The sequence below is a fragment of the Hemitrygon akajei genome, chromosome 5 (genome assembly GCF_048418815.1).
Source record: "Hemitrygon akajei chromosome 5, sHemAka1.3, whole genome shotgun sequence".
Lineage (NCBI taxonomy): Eukaryota > Metazoa > Chordata > Chondrichthyes > Myliobatiformes > Dasyatidae > Hemitrygon > Hemitrygon akajei.
In genome coordinates, this window is record NC_133128.1 from 181,483,109 (window position 1) to 181,509,200 (window position 26,092).

Below are 26,092 nucleotides of genomic sequence, written 5' to 3' on the forward strand. Positions count from 1 at the left end.
AATGACAAAGCAGAGTTGCACCTAGCAGGGATATCATGGTCACCTCAAATGGCCAGAGACTGATTTTACCTAGTCCTAAGGACAGAGCTGCCAGACACTTCATCCTCATTCCATTGTTGCAGATGAAGTTATCTACAATAGTACTGGTTATGAGCTAGTGTTATTTTTACAAAGAGACCATATGTGGAGGTGCTCAACAAAGTGGTCCCCCAATTTACAATGGGTCTCACTAATTTGTCAATGTTGTGGGGTACTGTTCTATAATAAAATGGGAAAAATTCAAATCATATTATAGTACAATTATAGTAGAAAGAAATGCCCTGAAACAAACCACATTTCTTGCAGAAATAAATACATTCACCATATATACCACCCTGAAATTTATTTTCTTGTGGGCATTCAAAGTAGATATAAAGAAACAATTGAATTAATGAAAAAACACACTTGACAAAGAACCAATGTGCAAAAGACAGCAAACAAGTACAAAAACAAATCTAGAACACGAGTTACAAAAGTCCTTAAGAGCGAGTCCATAGATTGAGGAATCAGTTCAGTATTGGGGTGAGGAGTCCATAGATTGAGGAATCAGTTCAGTATTGGGGTGAGTGAAGTTATCCCCTCTGGTTCAAGAGCCTTATGACTGAGGGATACCGTAATACCTATTCCTGAATCTTATGGTGTGGGACACAAGAGGCTCCTGTACTTAGCAAGGAGGTTAAGCAATGTTAAGTAATTATACAAATCCATAGTTCAAAATAGCTCCTTTTGTTAATGGTAACTGAAAGCATGAGACTGATGTACAAGCAAATTAATTAGTAGACCATTTTGCCATTTTTACTCTATCTCAACTCTACTTTCCATTTCCCTTTGCTATCAATATCACCTCTGCCTTTAAAGATTTTAATCCACTACTCTTCATGAGGAAAGTGAACCAATGATGATTTTACCTCAGCTGCTTCAATGGGAAGAAAATCTACTATTCTTACCTGGCCTGGCCCATGTGACTCCAGACCCACCAATATGGATGACTTAGCTGCCTTCAGTTCAGAGCAATTAGGGAAAGACAATAAAATGCCAGCATTGTCAATGTTGTCAACATCCTGTGAACCAATATGGAATAAATTACCACCCAATTAGTCCAATACAAAGCAGTTAAGTGATAAAAGGTATCAGTGCTGTCAAGCTGAACATTCAAATAATCTGTTCAACCCTCTTAGCAGGTTTGCACACACTTTTCTTCTAGTCTCAGCTCTGGCCCACGGCAAGAATGACTGTCCTTTAACTCTAGATACATTTGATAAAGTATGACACAATGCAACCCAAGTGTTCACTGACTGAGATCATACTTCACACAAGACTTGCAAGTTTTTCCAAGGTGATGCCCTAGGCCAAACAATCTTCAACTATTTCAAACGACTTTAATCCTAAGGGCAGCATCCAATGTTCAACTCTTCATTAACCTTTAGAAAATAAGGTAGCACAAAACTGCATACAACATTCAGATAATTACTAGGCATGAATCACCTCCTCATGAAAACCTGCAGCTGAAATATCTCCAAATGCTCCAGTATCAATATCCTGCAATTGAGGAGGGGTTGCCTACCGAAATCTACAGTATTCTTGAGTACCACAAGAGCAGAGACTAAACTGGCAGCCTGCCATTTAAGAGCAGCAAATACATGGGAATGCAAAATTACCCCTCAATTCTCAACCAAAAGAGTGTGTATATCTCCATCAGAAAGGCTCAAGCCTCTACAGCAGGGGTTCCCAACCTTTTGTATGCCAAGGACCCCTACCATTAACTGAGGGATTTGTGGACCCCAGGTTGGGAATCCCTGCTCTATGGCAATTCCAGAAAACAAATTTAGGCTTCGCTAGGTTATGCTCAGCAGTCACAAGCGAATAAAGCATTTCAGAAGTCGATGCTGAAAACTCAGGCAAGTCATCGCTGAAGTTGTTTTGATGTTTCAGGTTAATAATTTTTAACCATAACTAGGAATGTTAACTAAACAAGTTTAAAGTTGAAGAATGTTGGAAAGATAACAAAAGCGAAGTGATGGAGTGGAGACTGGAAAGTAACAAGTATTGGTGGTGTTGACTGAACGTGGATTAAAATGGAGTCATTGAACAAAAACCATATTACAAGGTGAAAAATCACCATCACTACTTGCCATTCATGCCCTCCCCTGCTCCATCATAGGTCCTCATTTCATTTTGCTCCTTTCTATTCTTCACCTTTCCACTTAACATAAAAAAAAAACAGATTTTTTATCACTTTATTCCTTCTCCCAAAGACAGACAGCATTTCCAGAATGTGCAGTATTCTGCTTTGATACTCATCACTATTTTATATATTGTTGTGCAGTTTGTCAGAAAGAAACATCTTGTTCAGGAAAGCATAGAAGGATTTGAAACACAAGAGATTCTACAGATGCAGATAATGCAGAGTAACACACAAAATGATGGCAGAACTTAGGTCAGGCAACATCAATGGAAATGAACAAACAGTTGATACTTCAGCCTGAGTTTCTTCACTAGACTGGAAACAAGGGGGAAGAAGCCAGAGCAAGAAGGTGGGGGTGGGAATGAAGTAAGAAGCTGGGAGATAATAAATGGAAAAGTCAAAGGACTGGGGAAGGAATCTGATAGGAGAGAAAAGTAGACCTTGGGAGAAAGGGAAGGAAGAACTGAAAAGCAGGTTAAGGAGAAGAGGCAAGAAACCAGAGTGGGGAAATGAAGAGGAAATGAGGACAAATTCTTTTACCTGGAAGTTTGAGAAATTGATGTGCATGCCATCAGATTGGAGGCTATCTAGACAGAATACGAAGTGTTGCTCCTCCAACCTGAAAAGTGGCAGAAGAGGCAGCCAACATGTTGGAATGAGAATAGGGATAGGAATTGAAATGGTGGGCCACCAAGTGATTCTGCTTTTTGCAGATGGATCCAAGGTGTTTGACAAAGTAGTCCCCCAATTTATGTCTGGTCTCACCAATGTAGGCGAGGCCACATTGAGTACTGGATACAGTAGACAACCCTAACAGATTCACAAGTGTTACTTCACCAAGGACCGTTTGGGACCCTGAATGGAGGGAGGGAGGTGGTGATTGGGCAGGGATAGTACTTCTGCTGTTTGCAGGGATTAGTGGGAAGGGATGAATACACAAGGGAATCAGAGGGAGTGATACCTGTGGAAGGTAGAGTGGGGGGGGGGGGGAAAGGGTAAAGATGTGCTAGGTTAGTGCTCACCAATCTTTTTAAGCCCAAGATCCCCTACCTCAGCCTTAGTGAAAGGCAAGATCAACTCCAAATCGATTAGTTACACGCATGCGCACTGGGGAAGAAAAGACCGGAAGTAAAACCCCGCAACCCGGAAGTAGAAATAATGTATGAACACCAGGGATCACCAACCTTTTTTGCACCGTGGACCAGTTTAATATTGACAATATTCTTGCGGACCAGCCGACGGAGGGGGGGAGGGGAGGGTGTTAAACATGACGGGAATACAGCGATACTCGGAAGGGGGTTCCTTATGTCCAGTCTATTCCGCAATTTAGTTTACGTGGTTCTCAGCACTTAGCTTCTGTCCCGCTTGCTCATGTTTTTTCTGTTGAAAAAACTCAAACGCGTCTGTCTTTAAGTGCAGGGTGCTTGGACTCAAGGTACCGATGCAGCTTTGAGGGTTTCATTCCTCATTAGACAGCCTCCGGGCCTGAACTCCAGCCTTTCGCCCGCCCGCCGCCAGATGCCTGGCCAGGTGCAGCTGGTCATGGGTGGGGTGAGAGGACAAGGTCAGGGCTGGAGGTCCCCATGCTGGGGCCGCAGCGGTTGCAGTCCAGAGAGGGTGACCGACCGAACGAGGAGTGCGACAGGGTGCCCACCCGCCCCCAAAACCCTGAGCCCGAATTAGGTCTGCGAATATTTTAGCGCCGGGTTCCCCGTGAACGTTCGGCGTGGTAAACAGGTTTAGAGGCCCATCTGTCTGCGCTCCAGGCCAGTAGCATTGACACTTCCCGCCGGCCGGTTACCCGAGGCCAACCAGTGATCGCTGACGCGGTTGGGTAATGACCTCACGTGTATTCAAGTTCAACAGTGGGCGCGACAGAAAATGAGGAAAGGTGCGTTTCCTTTCGTTTCCTTGCAGCCCAGTGGCTGGGGATCACTGAAGTATACTGTGTAGTACGGGGGAGCTATGCGCATGCGCACTGGGCAGAAAGAACGGAACTAAAACCCCGCAACCCGGAAACAATCTCGCAACAGTATGTGTATTTATTTTTCCTTCCCCCCCCAGATCTACTGGGAAAGTCTCAAAGATCAACCAGTCGATCGCGATCGATGGATTGGCGACCACTATGCTAGGTGGTAGGGTCCCATTGAAAATGACAAATGACAGAAATTGCTGAGAATGATGTTGGATGCTGAAGCTCATGGGACAAGAGGAACTCTACCCCCGTTAGAGCAGTGGGAAGATGGGGTGAGCGTAGATGTCTGGAAATTGGAGGACCAGGTGTATAACAGAATGACTAACCCCCTAATCATAAGTGTATGCCTTCAGCAAAGCCTGGTCAAATGAGTTTTCTATTTTGAAAAAAAAAGTAGTGATCTTAGTAGCTTACATTCACTAATTATTTTGTACATGGGAAACAAAATGGGAGTATGATGAAGAAACTAACATGGAATTCAAGCAATGCGGAGGGGGAAGCCAGCAGCTCTCAGACTACTAAATGCTGGAAACCTTACCAATCAGAAATAGCCTATGATGGGAGTTTTCATTATACTTTGCGCTCCAAATGCAATTCAAGCTGTGATAATTGATTTGCATGTAACATTTCTGGTAGCACGACAATTTAAATGGAACACAATACACATGGTGTCACTATCCACTGGTTCAATTTGTGACCTTTTATGGATGAAAACAGATTAATCCTCACTAAAATTAACACCCCTGTCAGTGGCATTGTCAGAACAATTTCATGGTGAATCTTAGTGAAGACAGGTTGGATAGCCCACTTGTAGGTAGTAGAAACTAGTCTAATATGACAATCCCACCCAAGTGTCAGAATATGGTGCATTAAAACCAAGAGGCAATTTAGAAACTCATAAAATGTAGGATAAAACCTGCCTAAAAGCCATATGATCTTTAAGAGACCAGGTTAAACCACTAATTGCAGACAAGCAAGATAAAAATAAAAGCTGTCCACTGAGATCTGAACTGGTCTACCATTCAGCAAGATCTAAAGTGATCCATGTTGCAATTTTGCTTGCAGACATTCCATCCCAAATACCTTTAGTTAACAATTCTTTCACTTGTCAAATTAAACTGTGCCAACTGCCAATGAGCAAGTTACAAAATCTCTCTTAGTTGTGTCTCCCAACTTACATTTTTAAAGGGCTTGGGTCTAACATTTTTTTGCCAAACATCCAGATATGGGGTTGCTGGCAAGAAACTTTCCAAAAAGGTTTATCAAAAAAATAAATAAATCACTTCTAGTGCCCAAATCCCAGTGAACAGAATTCTAGTTTATTTAATTTCTCATTCAGAATCAGATTGTCACTGACACATCATGCAATTTTTTGTTTTGCAACAGCACTACAGTCCAAGACAAAAATTACAAGTTACAATAAATAAATGGCACAAAAGAGGCAATAGCAACGTAATGCTCACAGACTATTCAGAAATCTGCATGGGTCTTGAAGCTCCTGTACCTCCTCTCCAATTGTAGTAATGAGAAAAGATAAATGTTGTTCCCAACAGCAAGGTCCCATAATAATGGAATTTAATCTTTGTCTCCAACTATTATTTAGGTTAACTTCTTGTCCTGCTCACATTACAACACTCTGGACAATAATCTAGTTGTTGACAAAGCTTCAGGGTTTAAGCACACCTTTTTTGCAATATCTTACATTATTAAATTTCATGTGTCACCTATTTGTCCATTTCACTAGACTGTGCATCTCTCTGAAAGATATTACTACCTTATACTTGCAAATTTTGCCTCTTCCACAAATTGGGTCCTGTACATCCGGGTTTTAAAGGGCATCAAGAAAAGCAGTAGCCTTGGGGTCAATCCCCAGGGAAGTGATTGTACACTCTCCTCTGCTGTAGTGTAGTGGTTAGCACAATGCTTTATAGTACCACCAACCCTGTTTCAATCCCCACCACTGCCTGGAAAAAGTCTATGTTCTCCCTGTGACTGGGTGTGTTTTCTCTGGGTGCTCTGGTTTTCTCCCACACTCCAAAGATGTACTGTTTGGTAGGTTAATTGGTCATTGTAAATTGTCCTGTGATTAGGGTAGGGTTAAGTTGGGGGATTGCTAGGTGGCACGTCTCAAGGGGCCTTTTCCACACTGTATTTCAATGAAATAACAAGGAAAAACAATTTGCTGTTACCAAGTCCATTGTCTACTCATGTGGATACAGCTCTTATTTCATGACCTTCAACTTTAATGGCAAACTTACTGTACAGCACTAGAAACACAAAGCAGTTAAATTAACTGATCTGTAGTTACTGGTCTTATTCATGTCATCATCATGTGTTGTATATGATGTGCTTATGATCATGATGTTGTCTTTAACCTTTGTCTTTAATCTGACAAGTTCTAATACTATTTACATTTTTTTATCTGTCCATCCCTTTATGTAACTCACTGTAACATCATTAGGCAGCACCTGCAAATCTATAGATATTCATTAGACAGTGCTAAGCCTCTACAATTTCTTCTGCAAACTGGAATTCATGTTATTTAGGACAAGAGATTTATTCACTATATCAAAGCCATCTTTCTAGCATTGCCAACAATAATTAAACCCAATTTTGAACACTTTCTTCTTACAGTTTCTAGATCTGTTACCACCCAGTACTGCACTTCTAATCCCTGCCCTCAGGCAGTTCAATGGTTTGCCTTTTAATTACATAGAGTACAGATTTTTAAAAATCAGGTGAATGCAATTTTGAGGAAAATACCTGAACAATTGCTAAAGCAATTGGCATTATTGTTGGATGAACAAGATGATACAAGCTTAGGCCTCTTATAATCGCTGTTCTCAGATGGATTTAAAAATCCTGAAGGCGCCCCTGGAAGTGTGTCTGCTTCATTATATAGAATAGGCTGCAAGAATGAAAATAAATGACGTTTCAGATATTGAAAACTATAATCAAAGAATAATGATTTTTCAGATCCACCAACTTATAAGTGTAATTCACCCAGCATAAAGTGAACAAAATATTTCAGAGTTTCAGAATTTCTATCTTCTGCAAAACTGAAGCCACACACACATCATTTTACAGATGAAACCATACCCAGAGATTTTTCAAGTTTTAAGTGTAAAATTGAACAGACTAATACATCAATTCTAGCAAGCAACATACACCAAAATTCTTTCTTTCGCCTCCTAATCTGGATCCTTGCAGATCCCACTGAAACTGACAGCTCAAACCTGTTGCTGGACTCAAGTGTTCCAAGTTTGCAAGGCCAGAACTTCTGCATTTGACAGCATGTGCTCAGAAGTCAGATATATTCCTGTTAATGAGCTAAAACACCAGCAATTCCAAAGAGATTTTGATTTTATTTAAACAAGCAAATTTGTCCTATACCTTTGATGCCTCTGCCATAAGCAAATTCAACTATACTGCTCAAGACTACATTTACAGAATGCTTGCTAGTTTAAGCTCCAAATTAATGACACTTCTTTTAAGAAACAAACACAAGAAGAATACTTGGTTCACACTCTAGGACCTTAAAAGATAATGTGTTATTTGTCAAGGGAATTACTTAGATATTTTGTTCACTAAAAGGAAACAATGTGAACTTCAACGGTGCAAATTTACTGATGTCTGTGGGATGGGGGGGGGGGGGCGGAATGGAAAGAGCATTGAAAAGCAAATCCACTACACTTTGATGACAAAACATATTACTATATTCACTTTAATGTACAGTTTTAAAAAGGGCAAATTAATGCTAGATTGTGCAAACAAGTTTCTGAATTAGCATTTCCCTTACTGCTCCATTATAATCACCCAACTTAAAAAGAAAAAGACTGAATGGCATCAGAGGCAGCTAAAAGCTGCATGAGGGATCACTTCTACCCATAACTTTGAGCCTTCATTAGTGGGCTCGAGTCTTAACTGCCAAAAAAATTTTGTCATGGACCGCTATCCTGACTCAGGCAACTATGATGGGTTTCAATGATACCCACATTTTAGAAACACACAAGTCTGACCTAGCATGGCTGTCTTTAGATTTAAACTAATAAAATAACTCACTTAATATCAAGAAATTGTATTAACATTTCCAATGACAAAAAGCCACAAATTCAACACCTTTACCAAATCCACTTTACTTAAAAGCCCATTAAGGTCATAGCAAATATTAGCAACTTTCAAAAACTAGATTAAAAAGCCTTCACCAAGGCGGCTAATTTTTTTTGCCCTTAAAAGACTTGTGTACAATTTATCATCAAACTTAATTGCAAGCAATTTTGTTTTCTCCTGTCATCAATTATGGCTGTTTTACCAATAACATTCTTTTTTTTAAAAAAAGTGCAAACACACATACTACTCCTCCGTTATACCAGCACAACAGCAGCCACCACCTCTTTCCCTTTTGGAATTTCCAATATTTTGTCTGACATTACAAAGATGCCATAAAACATTTTGTCCAGTCATATTTAAAAAAACTGGCACACTTCTATCCATTTTCTCTTCCTCCTTGGTACGCAACTTGTGCAGTTTTAATTAACAAGCATAATATAGCTATTTATTTCACAGCTACAATAGACAAGAGTGACTGAAACAGCTGTCACCTGAAATTCAGCTTCTTGCTTTTCACTTTCCCTTGTTGCATAGAAGTCATCCAGGACATTCAACCTATCCTCATACAACATTTTTGCTTCTGATGAAGATGTAGAAGTATTATGCACTTCAGCCGATACTTTTCTGGGTATCCTCGAAGGTTTGGGATCCATCCTTAAAACACAACATCAAGAAGAGTTTCTATTTTTGGAAAAGGAATCAGACTTCCATTTAACTTTATTTTAATCCTTCATGCATTAAGACTGTAAAACAGCTATTATGTTGCTTAAAATATAACAAAGCTCTCATTTCATAATGATACTCCGATTAGGGGACAGATAATCTCATATTCAGCAGCCTTGAGAAAGAAAACTAAAGCGGAATTGTCAGTGCTTATTAATAAAATTAAACAGATAGATAAAACGTATTCAGTTAAACCTACTGAAGACCTATATAAAGGGTCGAACTTCAATCACAGTATGATTTGCTTCTGATCTTTCCCACTGAACAGCAAATTTTTAAATCTAAAAGGTTTATTTTATATACATGGGGAAAAATCTGCCAAACTTTTAGCAGGTCAGTTAAAGGCTGGGATGGTCAGAAGACAGATTTTAAAAATTCGCCGACCAGATAGAACAGAAACTTTAGATCCTTATGAAATTAAGAAGATATTTATGGACTTTTATTCTAATCTTTATAAATCTGAATTCTCTGATAGTAATATCACTACGAATAGATTTTTGCAAAGGTTAAACATACCTCAAATTTTGATTCAAGATGCTGATATGTTAGATGCGCCTATTAAACAAGAGATAGCCAAGGCTATATCCTCTATGCAATTAGGTAAAGCTCCGGGACCTGATGGTTATACGGTAGAATTTTTTAAGACCTTTCACGAAACGCTTATACCACATCTTCATCAAACTTTCACTGATTCTACATCTTCTGGGAACCTTCCTAAAACTTTTTATGAAGCACTAATTTCATTGATTCCAAAAAAAGGGGAAGACCCACTGGAATGTGTATCCTATAGACCTATTTCTTTACTGAATGTAGATTTTAAAATCCTCTCTAAGATTCTAGCAAATAGGCTTGAGAGTAACTTGCCTAATGTTATCTCAAATGATCAAACAGGATTTATTAAAAATAGGTACTCACATTTTAATATTCGAAGATTATTAAATATCATGTATTCCCCCTCAACCAAAGAATCTGAATGTATTGTATCTTTGGATGCAGAGAAAGCCTTTGATAGAGTGGAGTGGCCTTATCTATTTCAGGTTTTGAAGAGGTTCAATTTTGGTCCAGGATTTATCTCCTGGATTAAATTGACTTATGCCCCAGTAGCTGCGGTTCTCACTAATAACCAAAAGTCTCCTTACTTTAGATTATTTAGAGGTACCCATCAGGGCTGTCCCCTTAGCCCTTTATTATTTAATTTGGCGTTAGAACCACTTGCTATTGCTCTTAGGGATTCTAATTCTGTGCAGGGTATTAGGAGAGGGGATAAATTACATAAAGTTTCGTTATACGCGGATGATTTATTAGTTTACATTTCAAATCCTAAGAAATCTATTCCTTCTATGTTATCTATATTTATGGAATTTGGTACTTTTTCTGGATATAAACTTAATTTACATAAAAGTGAATTATTTCCTATTAATAATTATTTTGATTATTATGATCAAATACCTTTTAAATTGCCAAAAACCATTTTACTTACCTTGGTATCAAAATTACAATAAATTTTAAAGACCTATATAGGTATAATTTCTTCCCTTTAGTTGAATATACTCAACAGGCGCTTTCCAAATGGTCACCTATGTCGATGTCATTGATAGGTCGAATAAATGCTATAAAAATGATTATTCTACCGAAATTTTTATGTATATTTCAAGCAGTTCCCTCTTTTGTTCCAAAAACATTTTTTGATAAAATAGACTCTCTGATTTTGTCTTATGTTTGGAATAATAAAAGCTCTAGAGTGAATAAACTTTTATTGCAAAAAACGAAAAAAGATGGAGGACTGGCTTTACCAAACTTTAGATTTTATTATTGGGCAATTAATATTCGCTATATTACTTTTTGGATTTATGATACAGACAATCAAGATCGCCCTTCATGGTTACAGCTGGAGGAAAATTCAGTAGTGGGGTTTTCGTTAGCTTCTTTATTAGGAGCTCCTCTTCCCTTTTCGCTCTCCAGAATAGTTAAACAAGCTCTTAACCCTATTGTTAAACATACTTTAAAAATTTGGTTTCAATTTCATAGATTTTTTGAATTAAATGATTTTTTACTTTCTAGTAATATTTATTCTAATTTCTTTTTTAAACCATCAACTTTGGATAAGGCTTTTCTAACATGGAAAATTAAGGGAATAAAAACTTTTAGATTTGTTTTTACAAGACTGTTTAATGTCTTTTTCACAGTTAATGGATAAATATGATATCTCCAATACACATTTTTTCCAGGTATTTACTGGTTAGGAATTTCTTACGTGATTTTTTACCAAATTACCCCTTGATCTGCTCTTCAAATTTGGCTTGTTATTTTTCAGTTTAAACCTTTTCAAAAACGATTAATAGCTATAATTTATAAACAGTTAATGAATGCTCACACATCACCTAATGATAGGGTTCAATGCTCCTGGGAAGTAGAACTTCAACATTTACTCTCAGATAACCAATGGAGTAAAATTTATTATTTAGTTAATAATTCATCTATCTGCGCACGCCATATTTTACAGACAATAGGTGCAGAAGTAGACCATTTGGCCCTTCGAGCCTGCACCGCCATTCTGAGATCATGGCTGATCATCTACTTTCAATACCCGGTTCCTGCCTTGTCCTATCCATAAGATACCCATCTAGCTCCTTCTTGAAAGCATCCAGAGAATTGGCCTCCACTGCCTTCTGAGGCAGTGCATTCCAGACCCCCACAACTCTCTGGAAGAAGAAGTTTTTCCTTAACTCTGTCCTAAATGACCTACCCCTTATTCTCAAACCATGCCCTTTGGTACTGGACTCTCCCAGCATCTGGAACATATTTCCTGCCTCTATCTTGTCCAATCCCTTAATAATCTTATATGTTTCAATCAGATCCCCTCTCAATCTCCTTAATTCCAGCGTGTACAAGCCCAGTCTCTCTAACCTCTCTGCTTAAGACAGTCCAGACATCCCAGGAATTAACCTTGTGAATCTACGCTGCACTTCCTCTACAGCCAAGATGTCCTTCCTTAACCCTGGAGACCAAAACTGTACACAATACTCCAGGTGTGGTCTCACCAGGGCCCTGTACAAATGCAAAAGGATTTCCTTGCTCTTGTACTCAATTCCCTTTGTAATAAAGGCCAACATTCCATTAGCCTTCTTCACTGCCTGCTGCACTTGCTCATTCACCTTCAGTGACTGGTGAACAAGGATCCCTAGATCTCCTTGTATTTCTCCCTTACCTAACTCTACACCGTTCAGATAATAGTCTGCCTTCCTGTTCTGACTCCCAAAGTGGATAACCTCACACTTATTCACATTAAACGTCATCTGCCAAGTATCTGCCCACTCACTCAGCCTATCCAAGTCACCCTGAATTCTCCTAACATCCTCATCACAATTTTAATTCAGTTTAAGATAGTACATAGGGCCCATATGTCCGAAGATAAATTGGCGCATATTTTTCCTAATATATGCCCTATTTGTGATAGATGTAATGCAGAAGTGGCTACTCTAACCCATATGTTTTGGTCATGTGTAAGTTTAAATAATTTTTGGAGGGATGTGTTTGGAATATTATCTAAAGTTATAGATATGGATGTTCAACCTAATCCACTTACAGGAATTTTTGGGATTTTCCCAGAGGAAGCTAGCAAAGTGTCTGCCTCCGCCCAACATGTGATAGCTTTTTCAACTTTACTGGCTAGGAAAGCTATTTTGCTACATTTTGCTAACTCACCCACTGTTTTCTATTGGCTCTCCTCCATCATGTCATGTTTAAGCTTGGAGAAAATTAGAAACCAGACATTTGATACATCTTTTGATTTTGAACAAGTCTGGTGACCCTTTATTCAATATTTTCACATGATTTAATTTATCTTTATTTATTTTTCTTTATTCTCTTTGGAGAATATCCTTGTCCATGAAGGTTCGGAGATGACTGGAAGAATGTGTTTTTTTTTCCTCTCTCTTTTTTAAGTTTATCCTCATTTGGACTGCCCAAACTTTCTTTTTCTTTCTCTCTTTTTTGTTTTAGTTCAGTTAGTGGGGTTTTTCTTTCTCTATCAATAAAATTTCCAATCTTTTTTTTACAATTGCTATGAGGAGTTGTAATTTCTCTCTGACCATTGTATATATAACAGCATAATATATTACCCATTTGAGTTTGATATTATATGCTTTTTGTCTTTAATATTGCTGTTTATGTCTTTTATATTATCTACTTGTTAAACTCCTCTTTCGATTTGTATATTCTTTATTTGAAAATCAATAAAAAAGATTGAAAAATGAAAATGATACTCCGATGTTTTAAATTTGACCAGATCTTGCTGGCTGGTGGACTGATTTATAGCAAGCTGAGCTTTCCATTAAAATGCAACCAAATCCAAGCCACAGCAGATTACACTTTTCACAACTGAAACTCCAACACCAGAAACATTAAACAAAGTCTCCACCCTCAGTTTATCTACTGTCAAAGCAAATGTCTACAAATGCCCTTAAAATTTTAAACACTTCAAAAAAACATTGAATTAAAAATAGAAGAGACAAATAGCAATTATTCAATAGCAACTTTTCTGTCAGTGATTTAAAAAAAGCATTGAACTTGCAATGTAATCAGTGGGCAGCTTAAATTCAGATTTTATGTTATTGCCTGGAAGTAGGCCCCTAGTGCAAATGGATACAGCTTTCAGTAAGATGTATCAGTAGTTAAGAGCCCCCCAGTGCAAATGGATACAGCTTTATCACTGAGATGTATCAGCTAGTCAAGTGGTGTCACTACAATGTTGCACCAATGTCAATAAGACCAAGTAACTGATTGTGAACTTCAGAAAGGGTAAAACAAGGGAACAAACATCAATCCTTAGAGAGAACAGAAGTGGAAAGAGTGAGCAATTTCAAGTTCCTGGGTCTGGGAATCTATCCTGGACCCAACTTATTGAAGATGTACTGTGAAGAGCATTCCAACTGGCTGCATCACCATCTAGTATGGGGGGGGGGGGGGGGGCTACTGCACAGAATTGCAAGAAGCTACATAAAGTTGTGAACTCAGTCATCTTCACCATAGGCACTAGCCTTTGTAGCATGCAGGACATCAGGGAGCAATGCCTCCAGAAGGTAGCATCCATCATCTAGCACATGCCCTCTTATTGCGACCACCAGGAAGCCTGAAGGCACACACACGGTGATTCAGGAACAGCTTCTACCCGTCTGCCATTCAATTTCAGAATAGGGAATTGAACCCTGGAACACTACCTCACTTAATTTTAAAAAAACACACACAAATAAAACAGTCAACATTTTGGATCTGAGACTTTTTGCCAGAATCCCAAACAAAATGATATCTTCTTGTTGGCAAAGTTAATGAAACAGATACTCTGTTGATTCTCAACTTTACCAAGACCAGCTTTACATCTTATCAGCTTTTGGCTTTGGCTTAACGTCACCTCCTTTCTGTATTTACATTCAACACATTCTAACTTTAAGCAATCCAACAATTCTCTTTTTAAAATAAGCATTTTTACAAAATGCACATTCTAACTACCATCCTTATCTAAGTAACCAACTTCCAATTCCCTTTATCATTCTGTCTACATTATTTTTCTTGCAACCATCTTGTGCCTTTGCTTTCCTGGCCACTGACTACTCCTTTTCCATTTCTACCCCACACCCACCTTGAAGCCATTCACCTACCAGGAAAGGATTAATCTACAAAACTCTTTTAACCAAGGATGATAGGAGTGGGGGAGAAGAGAGAGGGGGGGGGAGAAGAGAGAGGGGGGGGGAGAAGAGAGAGGGGGGGGGAGAAGAGAGAGGGGGGGGGAGAAGAGAGAGGGGGGGGGAGAAGAGAGAGGGGGGGGGAGAAGAGAGAGGGGGGGGGAGAAGAGAGAGGGGGGGGAGAAGAGAGAGGGGGGGAGAAGAGAGAGGGGGGGGAGAAGAGAGAGGGGGGGGAGAAGAGAGAGGGGGGGAGAAGAGAGAGGGGGGGAGAAGAGAGAGGGGGGGAGAAGAGAGAGGGGGGGAGAAGAGAGAGGGGGGGAGAAGAGAGAGGGGGGGGAGAAGAGAGAGGGGGGGAGAAGAGAGAGGGGGGGGAGAAGAGAGAGGGGGGGGAGAAGGAGAGAGGGGGGGGAGAAGAGAGAGGGGGGGGAGAAGAGAGAGGGGGGGGAGAAGAGAGAGGGGGGGAGAAGAGAGAGGGGGGGGAGAAGAGAGAGGGGGGGGAGAAGAGAGAGGGGGGGGGGGGGAGAAGAGAGAGGGGGGGGGAGAAGAGAGAGGGGGGGGAGAAGAGAGAGGGGGGGAGAAGAGAGAGGGGGGGGAGAGAGAGAGGGGGGGAGAAGAGAGGGGGGGGAGAAGAGAGAGGGGGGGGAGAAGAGAGAGGGGGGGGAGAGGGGGGAGGAGAGAGGGGGGAGAGAGGGGGAGAGAGAGGGGGAGAGAGAGGGGGAGAGAGAGGGGAGAGAGAGGGGGAGAGAGAGGGGAGAGAGAGGGGGAGAGAGAGGGGGGAGAGAGAGGGGGAGAGAGAGGGGGAGAGAGAGGGGGAGAGAGAGGGGAGAGAGAGGGGAGAGAGAGGGGGAGAGAGAGGGGGAGAGAGAGGGGGAGAGAGAGGGGGAGAGAGAGGGGGGAGGAGAGGGGGAGAGAGAGGGGGAGAGAGAGGGGGAGAGAGAGGGGGAGAGAGAGGGGGAGAGAGAGGGGGAGAGAGAGGGGGAGAGAGAGGGGGGAGAGAGAGGGGGAGAGAGAGGGGGAGAGTGAGGGGTGATGAGAGAGGGGGAGAGAGAGGGGGAGAGAGGGGGGAGAGAGAGGGGGAGAGAGAGGGGGAGAGAGAGGGGGTGAGAGGGGGGGAGGAGAGGGGGAGAGAGAGGGGGAGAGAGAGGGGGAGAGAGAGGGGGAGAGGATGAGGGGGAGAGTGTGGGGGTGAGTGGGGGGGAGAGTGTGGGGGAGAGAGAGGGGGAGAGTGGGGGGAGAGAGGGGAGAGGGGGAGGAGAGAGGGGGAGAGAGAGGGGGGATGAGAGAGGGGGAGAGAGAGGGGGAGAGAGAGGGGGGAGAGATGAGGGGGAGAGAGAGGGGGAGAGAGAGGGGGAGAGAGAGGGAAAGTTTTTAAATCATAACAAGCAAATCCCTGCTAATTTCTCCACTGGTATGTGATACTCTTCCTTGCATACCTCCCTTCAATATATACTTTATTTTCAACAAGACACAAGGCAGCACCTTAAAGCTGCAAAATCACAAGGACAGAGTGAATGCATACAGTCTTCATCCCAGGGAAAGGGAAACAAAAACTAGAGGGGATAGATTTAAGACAAGAAAGGAATAATTTAACAGGAACTCAAGGGGCAAATTTGTCACACAGAGGGTGGTGCACTTATAGAAAAAACTGCCAGAGGAAGTGGTTAAGGTAGGTATGATAACACTTAAGACACTTGAACAGGAACAAGGTTTAGCGATACAGTGGCATGCAAAAGTTTGGGCACCCCTGGTCAAAATTTCTGTTACAGTGAATAGTTGAGTAGCAGATGAACTGATCTCCAAAAGTCACAAAGTTAAAGATGAAACATTCTTTTCAACATTAAGCAAGATTAGTGTATTATCTTTGTTTTGTACAATTTTAGAGTGGAAAAAAAGAAAGGAGCACCATGCAAAAGTTTGGGCACCCCAAGAGATTTGAGCTCTCAGATAACTTTTACCAAGGTCTCAGAACTTAATTACCTTGTTAGGGCTATGGCTTGTTCACAGTCATTGTTAGGAAAGGCCAGGTGATGCAAATTTCAAAGCTTTATAAATATGCTGACTCTCAAACCCTGTCCCAAAAATCAGCAGCCATGGGCTCCTCTAAGCAGCTGCCTAACACTCTGAAAATTAAAATAAATGATGCCCACAAAGCAGGAGAAGGCTATAAGAAGATAGCAAAGTGTTTTCAGGTAGCTTTTTCCTCAGTTTGTGATGTAATTCAGAAATGGCAGTTAACAGGAATGGTGGAGATCAAGTTGAGGTCCGGAAGACCAAGAAAACTTACCAAGAGAACTGCTCGTAGGATTGCTACAAAGGCAAATCAAAACCCCCATTTGACTGCAAAGGGAAAGCTTCAGGAAGATTTAGCAGACTGTGGAGCGGTGCTGCACTGTTTTACTGTGCAGCAACACCTGCACAAATATGACCTTCATGGAAGAGTCATTAGAAGAAAACCTTTCCTGCGCCCTCACCACAAAATTCAGCATCAGAAGTTTGCAAAGGAACATCTAAACAAGCCTGATGCATTTTGGAAACAAGTCCTGTAGACTGATGAAGCTAAAATATAACTTTTTGGCTGCAATGAGCAAAGGTATGTTTGGAGAAAAAGGGTGCAGAATTTCATGAAAAGAACACCTCTCCAACTGTTAAGCATGGGGGTGGATCGATCATCCTTTGGGCTTGTGTTGGAGCCAGTGGCATGGGGAACATTTCACTGGTAGAGGGAAGAATTAATTCAAATACCAGCAAATTCTGGAATTTTTACCATCTGTAAAAAAGCTGAAGATGAAAAGAGGATGGCTTCTACAATGGGATAACAATCCTAAACACAACTCAAAATCCACAATGGACTACCTCAAAAGGCGCAAGCTGAAGGTTTTGTCATGGCCCTCACAGTCCCCCGACCTAAACATAATCGAAAATCTCTGGATAGACCTCAAAAGAGCAGTGTATGCAAGATGGCCCAAGAATCTCACAGAACTAGAAGCCTTTTGCAAGGAAGAATTGGTGAAAAATCTCCCAAACAAGAAGCTGGCTACAGAAAGCGTTTACAACCTGTGATACTTGCCAAAGGAGGTGTTACTAAGTACTGACCATGCAGGGTGCCCAATTTTTTGCTTCAGGCCCTTTTTCTTTTTTATTTTTAAACTGTAACAGATGGAAATAAAAAGTAATCTTGCTTAAAATATTAAAGAAATGTGTCATCTTTAACTTTATGCCTTCTGGAAATCAGGTCATCTTTTACTCGCTTAGCTATTCACAGTAACAGAAATTTTGACCAGGGAGTGCCCAAACTTTTGCATGCCACTGTATATGGGCTACACACAAGCAAATGAGACAAGTTGGCAAAGACAAGTTGGGCCAAAGGGCCTGTTTTTAATGCTACAATACTCAATGACACCAGAAACACATTCTTAATCCTGACTTGAGTGCCGCCTGTGTAGAGTTTATATGCTCTCCTTGTGACCGACATCAGGTGCACTGGTTTCCTCCCACATCCCCAATGTATGCAGGTTGGTAGGTTTATTGGCCATTACAAATCCCACAATGTGTGGGCAAGAATATGGAACACTGACAGGAATGCAGGATAAAAATTGGTTTAACATAAAGTTATTGTAAACCAACACTTGATGGTTGTTACAGACTCAGTGGGCTGAACAGCCAGATACTCTAAAAAACTTAGTGGATGATTCATAATCTACAATTGCTATATCTCAGCCTAATGCTTTTTAAAAATTTACCAAATTTCAAAGTATATTTATTATCAATGTACACATTATACAAACTTGCGATTCAAATCCTTACAGGTAGCCACAAAACAAGAAACCCAAAAGAACCCATAAATAAAAGACCAACCAACACCCAAAGTGCAGAGAGAAAAATCATGAAAACAAAATAGAAGTAAGCAAATAGCATTTAGAACACAAGTGAATCCTCAGACATGAAGCTTGGAGCAAACTACAGCCTTAGTTCAGCACATAGTGGAGTAAACTTCACAGAGCCTGCAGACATTAAGCCCAGAGCAATTCACAGCCTCAGTGCAATGAAAAGTGGAGTAAACGTTGCAGAACAACACGCAGAATCAGCCCAACCCTCAATTTCCAGTCCTGACTCCCCGCCTTTTCACCCATTTAAATCACACTTCTGCACATCAAAGGAACCCAGCATCCTTTGGATTTCAAATCTCTTTTGGAGTTTAACAGCCTTCCATACCTTTAAACCTCCTCTTTCTTCCTATGTTTATGTTCTCCACCATTTAGCTATCCTGGAAAAATATTAGATTAGTTTGTTCTTTAAATCTCCTTTTCCTCTTTGAACTCATTTACCTCATGAACCCATCCAGATAAACCCTCTGCTCTAAAATAATTCAATGACTTCGAAAACTTTTTTGGCCACTTTACTTAACGTGACACACCTGCAAATGACAAATCAACTCAATTAGCAAAATCTGCTTTTGATGGCCCTGGCCTTGAAAATGCTCATTCCCCCTAGAATAACCTCCACCTTAAGGTCACGAGACAGACTTGCATCTTTATACTTCTGACTGCAAAATCTGGGGTGGATCAGCTCAAGTTCAAGCTTAATTATCATTCAACCATACACGGATGCCCATGAATACAGCTAAATGAAACAGCATTCTTCTGAGTCCAAAATGCAAAGCAAAATACAGTGCACAAGGCTAATACAGTACATGAGATAGCAGTAAGGATACAAACCCAAAAAAAATATAGGTCAAGTCCCTGAGTGACAAGTCCAGTAGATTGATGGTGTATGGGTATTGTTGTCAAGAACAAGCAATTCTCAGCATTCTGTAGATGAGTATGTACACAATCCAGCCTGCCTTCCCTTGAGCGAATACTGGAAGCCAATACCAAAAGGAAGGGCCAGCCCCCAATTCAGCATGAATATTGCTCCACACCACCTCCAGCATCTCCCCTTCTGGATGCTTACAATAGGGAAGCCAATAGCACGAGGCCTATTCTTCACTACAATGGAAGCTGTGCAGCTCCCCCGCCATCAGTCTCTCCAACAAATCAGTGAACCAGACTTGCACTATTTTACATTAACAATGTCCAAAAGGGTCTTGCGATCGCAAGAGAAACGTCCAAGACAAATCACACACCGCCTTCATGCACAGACGCTTTTCTGTAGCAGACAGCAACACAGTCCATGCCAAGTCAGCTCCTCTGCCAATGAGCAATTTACTGATGGTGTTGTCCTGCAGTACCCGAGGTTCTCCAGTGACTCATACTCCAACCTCAATTGAAAAAATCATGAGTTCGCAATCACCCAAGAAAGAATTCCTGCTCATTTGCTCATCTTTTTGAGAGGCTTTTCTTCCTTGTCCAAAATGAATACCCCTGGAGTCCCGCAAGATGCTGCCCCTAATTTTACTACTCAGGTAACTGGACCTTAAAAGGCAACCATTGAACGAGGTAGGATCTTTTCCTGATATTATTGTAACAGATTTGATGTATAAAAGTACCACTCATTACAGTCAGGCATTGAAAAGTAGTTTAAAGCTAAATTAAATGGAGAAAGAAACAGGAAGTCGCATAAAGAAGCTCATGTAATTAAACCAAGCAAATGAGAATATTTGAAAAATAGATCGTTTGACAAATTTGCTCGTTCTTTGAAGACAGAGAAGCTGAGATGATCGAGAGGAACCTGTAGCTGTAACGTAACTGGATTTTCAGGTGATTTTTTTTTAAGGAGTCACTCAAAAGCTGGTACACAAGCTATTAGGGGAACTATTATGGACTGGTCACCTATGCAATACATACGAGGGATAGAATAAACATGTCATTAAGTCTGGAAAAAAACAACCAATGGTGTAAATCAAGGATCGGTCCTTATCCCTCATGTTAGTAACCTGTGACACCAAAATAAAAGGTGTGAGGTTACACTACAATAATGATATTAGGATCTTTCAACTTGATATCAACAAGTTGAGTGAGTGGGCAAAATACTCGGCAAATGAAGTTTAGTGGTAGAAAGCACGAGGTTATACACTTACTTAGAGGTATCCAAAGTCAGATTTAACTAAATGAAAAAAGCATTATAGATAACTGAAGAAAGATAAATCTAGCTACTCTTGTGCAGAAAAATTAGTAAGCAAACACAGAAAGTGGTTAGGAAGACAAATGGCACATTGATCTCAATTGCACGCAGATCATAGTTTAGTCATAGGAAAGTAATGTTACAATTATAAAGGAAGCTGGCAAGACTACACATGGATTACTGCACATAGTTTTGGTACTCTTATTTGAGAATATACTAAGACTGGAGATAGTCCAGAATTGGTAATCGTGTACAGCAAAAAAAGCCATTGTCTGCATGCCATTCAGACAGATCCTAACATGCAAGGGCCACTCTGAGGTGGATTGAAAGATCAAGAGTTCATCTTTATGATAAAAGAGGAATGTTTAAGAGTCTTATAACAAAAGGATTTAACTGTCCTTAAACTGGTGGTATATGTTCTCATGCTTTTATATCTAGTGACTGAGTGGAGAGGGAAGAGACAATGAAAGGGGCCAGGAGAGGTTCTTGATCATGTTGGCTTTCCCGAGGCAGTGGAAGAGTGGACAGAATCAAGGGAGGGGAAGTTGGTTTTCCAATGGACCAGTCTGTGTTCACATCTCTCTGCAATTACGAGGCTCACTAGACTAATTTCTGGAAAGTGAAGGTAGTCTCATCATAAGCTACTGAAGAAATTAGGCCCATATTCTTTAGAGCTTTGAAGAATGAGGGATGATCTTATTCAAACAAACACACAAGATCCTGGAGAAGGGTGTGGGAAGGCAGAACAGCTAGGTACACTAAGTGCTGGAGGAACTCAGCAGGCCAAACAGCATCTATGGAAAAGAGTATAGTCGACATTTCTGGCCGAGACCCTTCATCAGGACTTCAGAAAAAAAGATGAGGAATCAAGAGTTAGGAGGTGTGAGGAAAGGAAGAAACAATAGGTGAAAAGGTGAAAATTGGGGGGGGGGAGAGAAGGAGATACAGGGGTGAAGTAAAGAGCTGGGAAGTTGATTAGTGAAAGAGATGCAGGACTGGAGAAGGGGGAATCTGATAGGAGAGGACGCAAGGTCATTGAAGAAAGAAAGAGTGAGGAGCACCAGACAAAGTTGATGGACAGGTAAGGAGATAAGGTGGGGGGGGGGGGTTAAAAGGGAATGGGGAATGGTGAAGGTGGGGGGGGGTGCATTACTAGAAGTTCAGGAAATCGATGTTTAAGCCATAGGATTGGAGGCTACCCAGACAGAATATAAGGTGCTACTCCTCCAGCCACAGTGTGGCCTCATCGTGATAGTACTGGTGGCCATGGACTGCCATGTCGGAATGGGAATGGGAAGTGGAATTAAAATGAATGGATGGCCACTGGGAGATCCCTCTTTTTCTGGCGGATGGATTTAAATATCCAGTTATAGGTCAGTGGGACTAGGCAGAAAAATAGTTCAGCACAGCTAAGAAGGGCCAAAAGGCCTGTTTCTGTGCTGTAATGTTCTATGGTAACCAGAGAAACTCAAATTAGGGGTGATGATCATGAGATTAGGACTATTATTGAGATTCCCAGAAATCCAACAGAGAAACAGGCCTCTCAGGCCATCAAATTCACACCAACCAGCTCTTCATTTATTATTCTTTACAGTTCCACCAATGAGCTGCACAATGTACAATTTACAATGGCGAGTTAACCAATAAACCAACAGATGTTTGGGACATGGAAGAAAACCCATGCAGCTACAGTGAGCAAGCTCAAACTCCAGTCAGGTCTGAACATTCATCTGTAATGCTACGTCACCCATTAAAACTGAAGTGTACAGGAACTTCTCAAAGGTGACAAGTGTCTAAAATTAGCCACGATTAGCACTGCTAGGCAAGACAGTCTTTAGCAGCTGACGGACCAATAACTACTCCTATTTTCAAATGTATTTATATGGTAATATTCTTATAGCGCTGCTGCCAAATTAAATATAACCCTGCTACTAAAACAGCAATATCAGCCAGATGATGTTTTAGTGATGCTATTTTAATAATATCATAGAAGCCAAAGATAGCTCCCTTGCTCTTTATAACTACAAGCAGAACATTCTGATCAATAATGTTCCTATCAGTGCCTAGTTGAATTTTCAAGAGGACACTTTAGCTTCATACTTCATAACAGACCTCAACTAAACATGTATGGTGAGAGAGCGAGAGCGAGAGAGAGAGAGCGAGAGAGAGAGAGCGAGAGAGAGAGAGCGAGAGAGAGAGAGCGAGAGAGAGAGAGCGAGAGAGAGAGAGAGAGAGCGAGAGAGAGAGAGAGAGAGAGAGAGCGAGAGAGAGAGAGCGAGAGAGAGAGAGCGAGAGAGAGAGAGCGAGAGAGAGAGAGCGCGAGAGAGAGAGAGCGAGAGAGAGAGAGAGAGACCATGATAGAATTTCAAAGTCCTGACAAACCTGAAGTCAATATGCATTGAGAGAAAAGTGATCCAATGGCTGCAGCCTTAACTTGTATGTACAAAGCAAGACTGCTTAGATTATCAGAAGTTTGGGATTTGAATACTTACATCAGAGCAGCATTTCTTCAGGTCTACATCCCAAGTCCAACCAACTTCAGCCACTTGATTAATAACACTGCACCAATGAAGTCAGAGGCAGACTTCAGGGCTAATTTCAATGGCAGTGATAAATACCATCTGCAACTCCTCAACAAATGAATCAGAGCATGGTAGCAGTACCCAAACAACTTTCAAGCCTAGTCTAACATGTGGCATGATTGCACCATAGCCAGAATAATCATCACCATCTGGCAGCACAGGGTCTTGGTTAACAGTCGATGCCTTTTAGAGTAATCATGACTCGAGGTGTCATCTATATGCAGTCTGCTTGTTCTTGTGATCACAAGGACTTTTCTCCAGTTTCTTTCCTACATCCTAAAGACATGTAGCTTTGTAGGACATTTGGCCACTCTAAACTGTCCCTGGTATGCAAGGTATCTTAAAATGAAAACGATTACTCAGTAGGTCAGGCCTTTAAGCCACAAATATTAACCTGATTTCCTTTCTACCAGTGTTGCCTGAACTGCTGATAATTTCTAGCATTTTGTTTTTATTTCAGATTTCCAACACCTGCATTTCTGTTCTGATTTTCAGTTACTTGGAAAAGAAGTTAATGGATATGTTGGAAGGACAAAATGGGATTAGCAAAAGATTGGTTGAAGTAGGTAATTGAAGGTCAATATGGGCCCTTGGGCTGTAAGACATAGGAGCAGAATTAGGCTTTTTTGTGTGTTTTTTTTAATTTATTCATTTACAGGATGTGGGCATCGCCAGCCAAGTCAGCATCCCTAGTTACCCATCCTTAGCTGCCCTTGAGAAGGTGGTGATAAGCTGCCTTCTTGAACCGCTGCAGTCTGAGGTGTAGGTACACCCACAGTACTGTTAGGGAAGGAATTACATGAATTTGACCCAGCGACAATGAAGGAACAGTAATATATTTCCAAGTCAGATTATTCAGTCCTTCAAGTCTGCTGTGCCATTTCATCATGTCTGATCCTATTCCCTCTCAACCCGTATCCTCCCTTCTACCCAAAAGAACTATCAACCTCTGCCTGAAATACACCCAATGATCTGACCTCCACAGCCACCTATGGTAACGAATTCCAGAGATTCACTATCTGACTAAAGAAATTCCTCATCTCCGTTTTAAAGGATGTCCCTTTAGTCCTAGACTCCCCCCACCATAGGAAACATCCTCTCCACATCCACCATCTAGGCTTTATAACATCCAATAGGTTTCACTGAGAACCCCACCACCCCCTGCCCCATTTCTTCTAAATTTCAGTGAGTACAGGCTGAGGCCATCATTGCTCCTCATACAACAAGCCTTTGATTCCTAGAATCATTCTTGTGAACCTCCTCCAAATCCTCTCCGATGTCAGCACATCCTTTATAAAGAAAAACTGCTCACAATACTTTGAGTGAGGCCTCACCAGTGCCTTATAAAGCCTCAGCACTTTATAAGCATTTAGCTTTTATATTCTAGTCTAGTTTATATTGAACCTGTGAACACTACCTCGCTTTTTAAAAAATATTGTTTTTGTACAATTTTTAATCTATTCAATATACATGTAATTGATTTATTATTTCTTTCCTTCTACTATATTATGTATTGCAATGCACACTGCTGCTGCTAAGTTAACAAATTTCATGACACATGCCAGTGATAATAAACCTGATTCCGATTCCTTTTAGAATGAATGCTGACATTGTATTAGCTTTCCTCACCCAAGTTTAAAGTAAATTAGCAAAGTTCATATGTCACAATATAAAACCTCGAGATTTATTTTCTTATGGACATAATTATATAGAACAACAACAAAAACAGAATCAATGAAAGATTGTCCAACTTGGGTGTTCAATCAGAGTGCTGAAGGCAAGAACTCTTGTCCTTGAAAGTGAGTCCATAGGTTGGGGCGCAGTTTAGTGGTGGGACAAGTGAAGTTGAATGAAGTTATCCCCTCTGGTTCAAGAGCCTGATGGCGACTGTTCCTGAACCTGGTGGTGTTAATCTTGAGTCTTCTGTATCTTCTTCCTGACGGCAGCAGCAAGAAGACAGCATATCCTGGTGGTGGGTCACTAAAGATGGATGCTGCTTTCTTGTGACAGCATTTCACGTAGATGTGCTCAATGGCGGGGAACCCATGATGATCTGGGCTAGATCCACTACTTTAGTAGGATTTTCTGTTCAAGGACATTGGACCAGGCTCTGTTACAGCCAGTCAATATACTCTCCTCTACACAGTTATAGGAGTTTGTCAAAGTTTTAGATGTTATTCCAAATCAACTTGCAAATTAACCTTTAGGGCATCTTGCACGAGTGCTCCCAACTCCCCCGGCACCTCAGATTTTTGATCCCCCCCCCCCCCCCCCCCCGCGTTTAGAAAATAGGCTATGCTTTTATTCCTTCTATTAAAGTGCCTGACCATTGAATTCCAGACATTGTATTCAATTTGCCTAGTATCCTCATCTGTCCAAGTCCTTTTGCAGCCTACCTCCACCTCTCTTTGTATCTTCTGCAAAATTGGCCACAGCGCCAAAGATTCTGGTATCCAAATTATTGATGTACAGTGCAAAAAGCAGTCCCGGCACTGAACCCTGTGGAATACAGTAGCTACTGGCAGCCAATCAAAAAGGCTCCCCTTATTACCACTCTTTGCCACCTGCCAATCTTTCCTTTAATACCATGGACTCTTATCTTGCTAGCAACACACGCAAAATGCTGGAGGAACTCAGCAGGCCAGGCAGCATCTATGGAAAAAAGTACAGTGGACATTTTGGCAGCAAGGGTTTCAGCCTGAAATGTCAACTGTACTTCCCCCCCCCCCCCCCAAAG

General features: G+C 41.1%; 1 protein-coding gene across 2 annotated transcripts in view; it reads right to left on the reverse strand.

The window, feature by feature from the left end:
• The window catches only part of marchf7 (membrane-associated ring finger (C3HC4) 7), a 54,865-nt gene that overhangs the window by 26,739 nt on the left and 2,034 nt on the right, over positions 1-26,092 (reverse strand). Inside the window, exons 2-3 of one of the 2 annotated variants that reach the window (XM_073047385.1) lie at positions 8,801-8,963; positions 6,963-7,107 (exon numbers count right to left, since the gene is read on the reverse strand). In XM_073047385.1, coding sequence (XP_072903486.1) covers positions 6,963-7,107; positions 8,801-8,962 — 307 coding nt within the window. In that variant the 5' untranslated portion in view covers position 8,963. Of the gene's footprint in view, positions 1-986; positions 1,101-6,962; positions 7,108-8,800; positions 8,964-26,092 lie in introns of those variants that run through there. The other variant, XM_073047386.1, reaches the window with a different exon arrangement.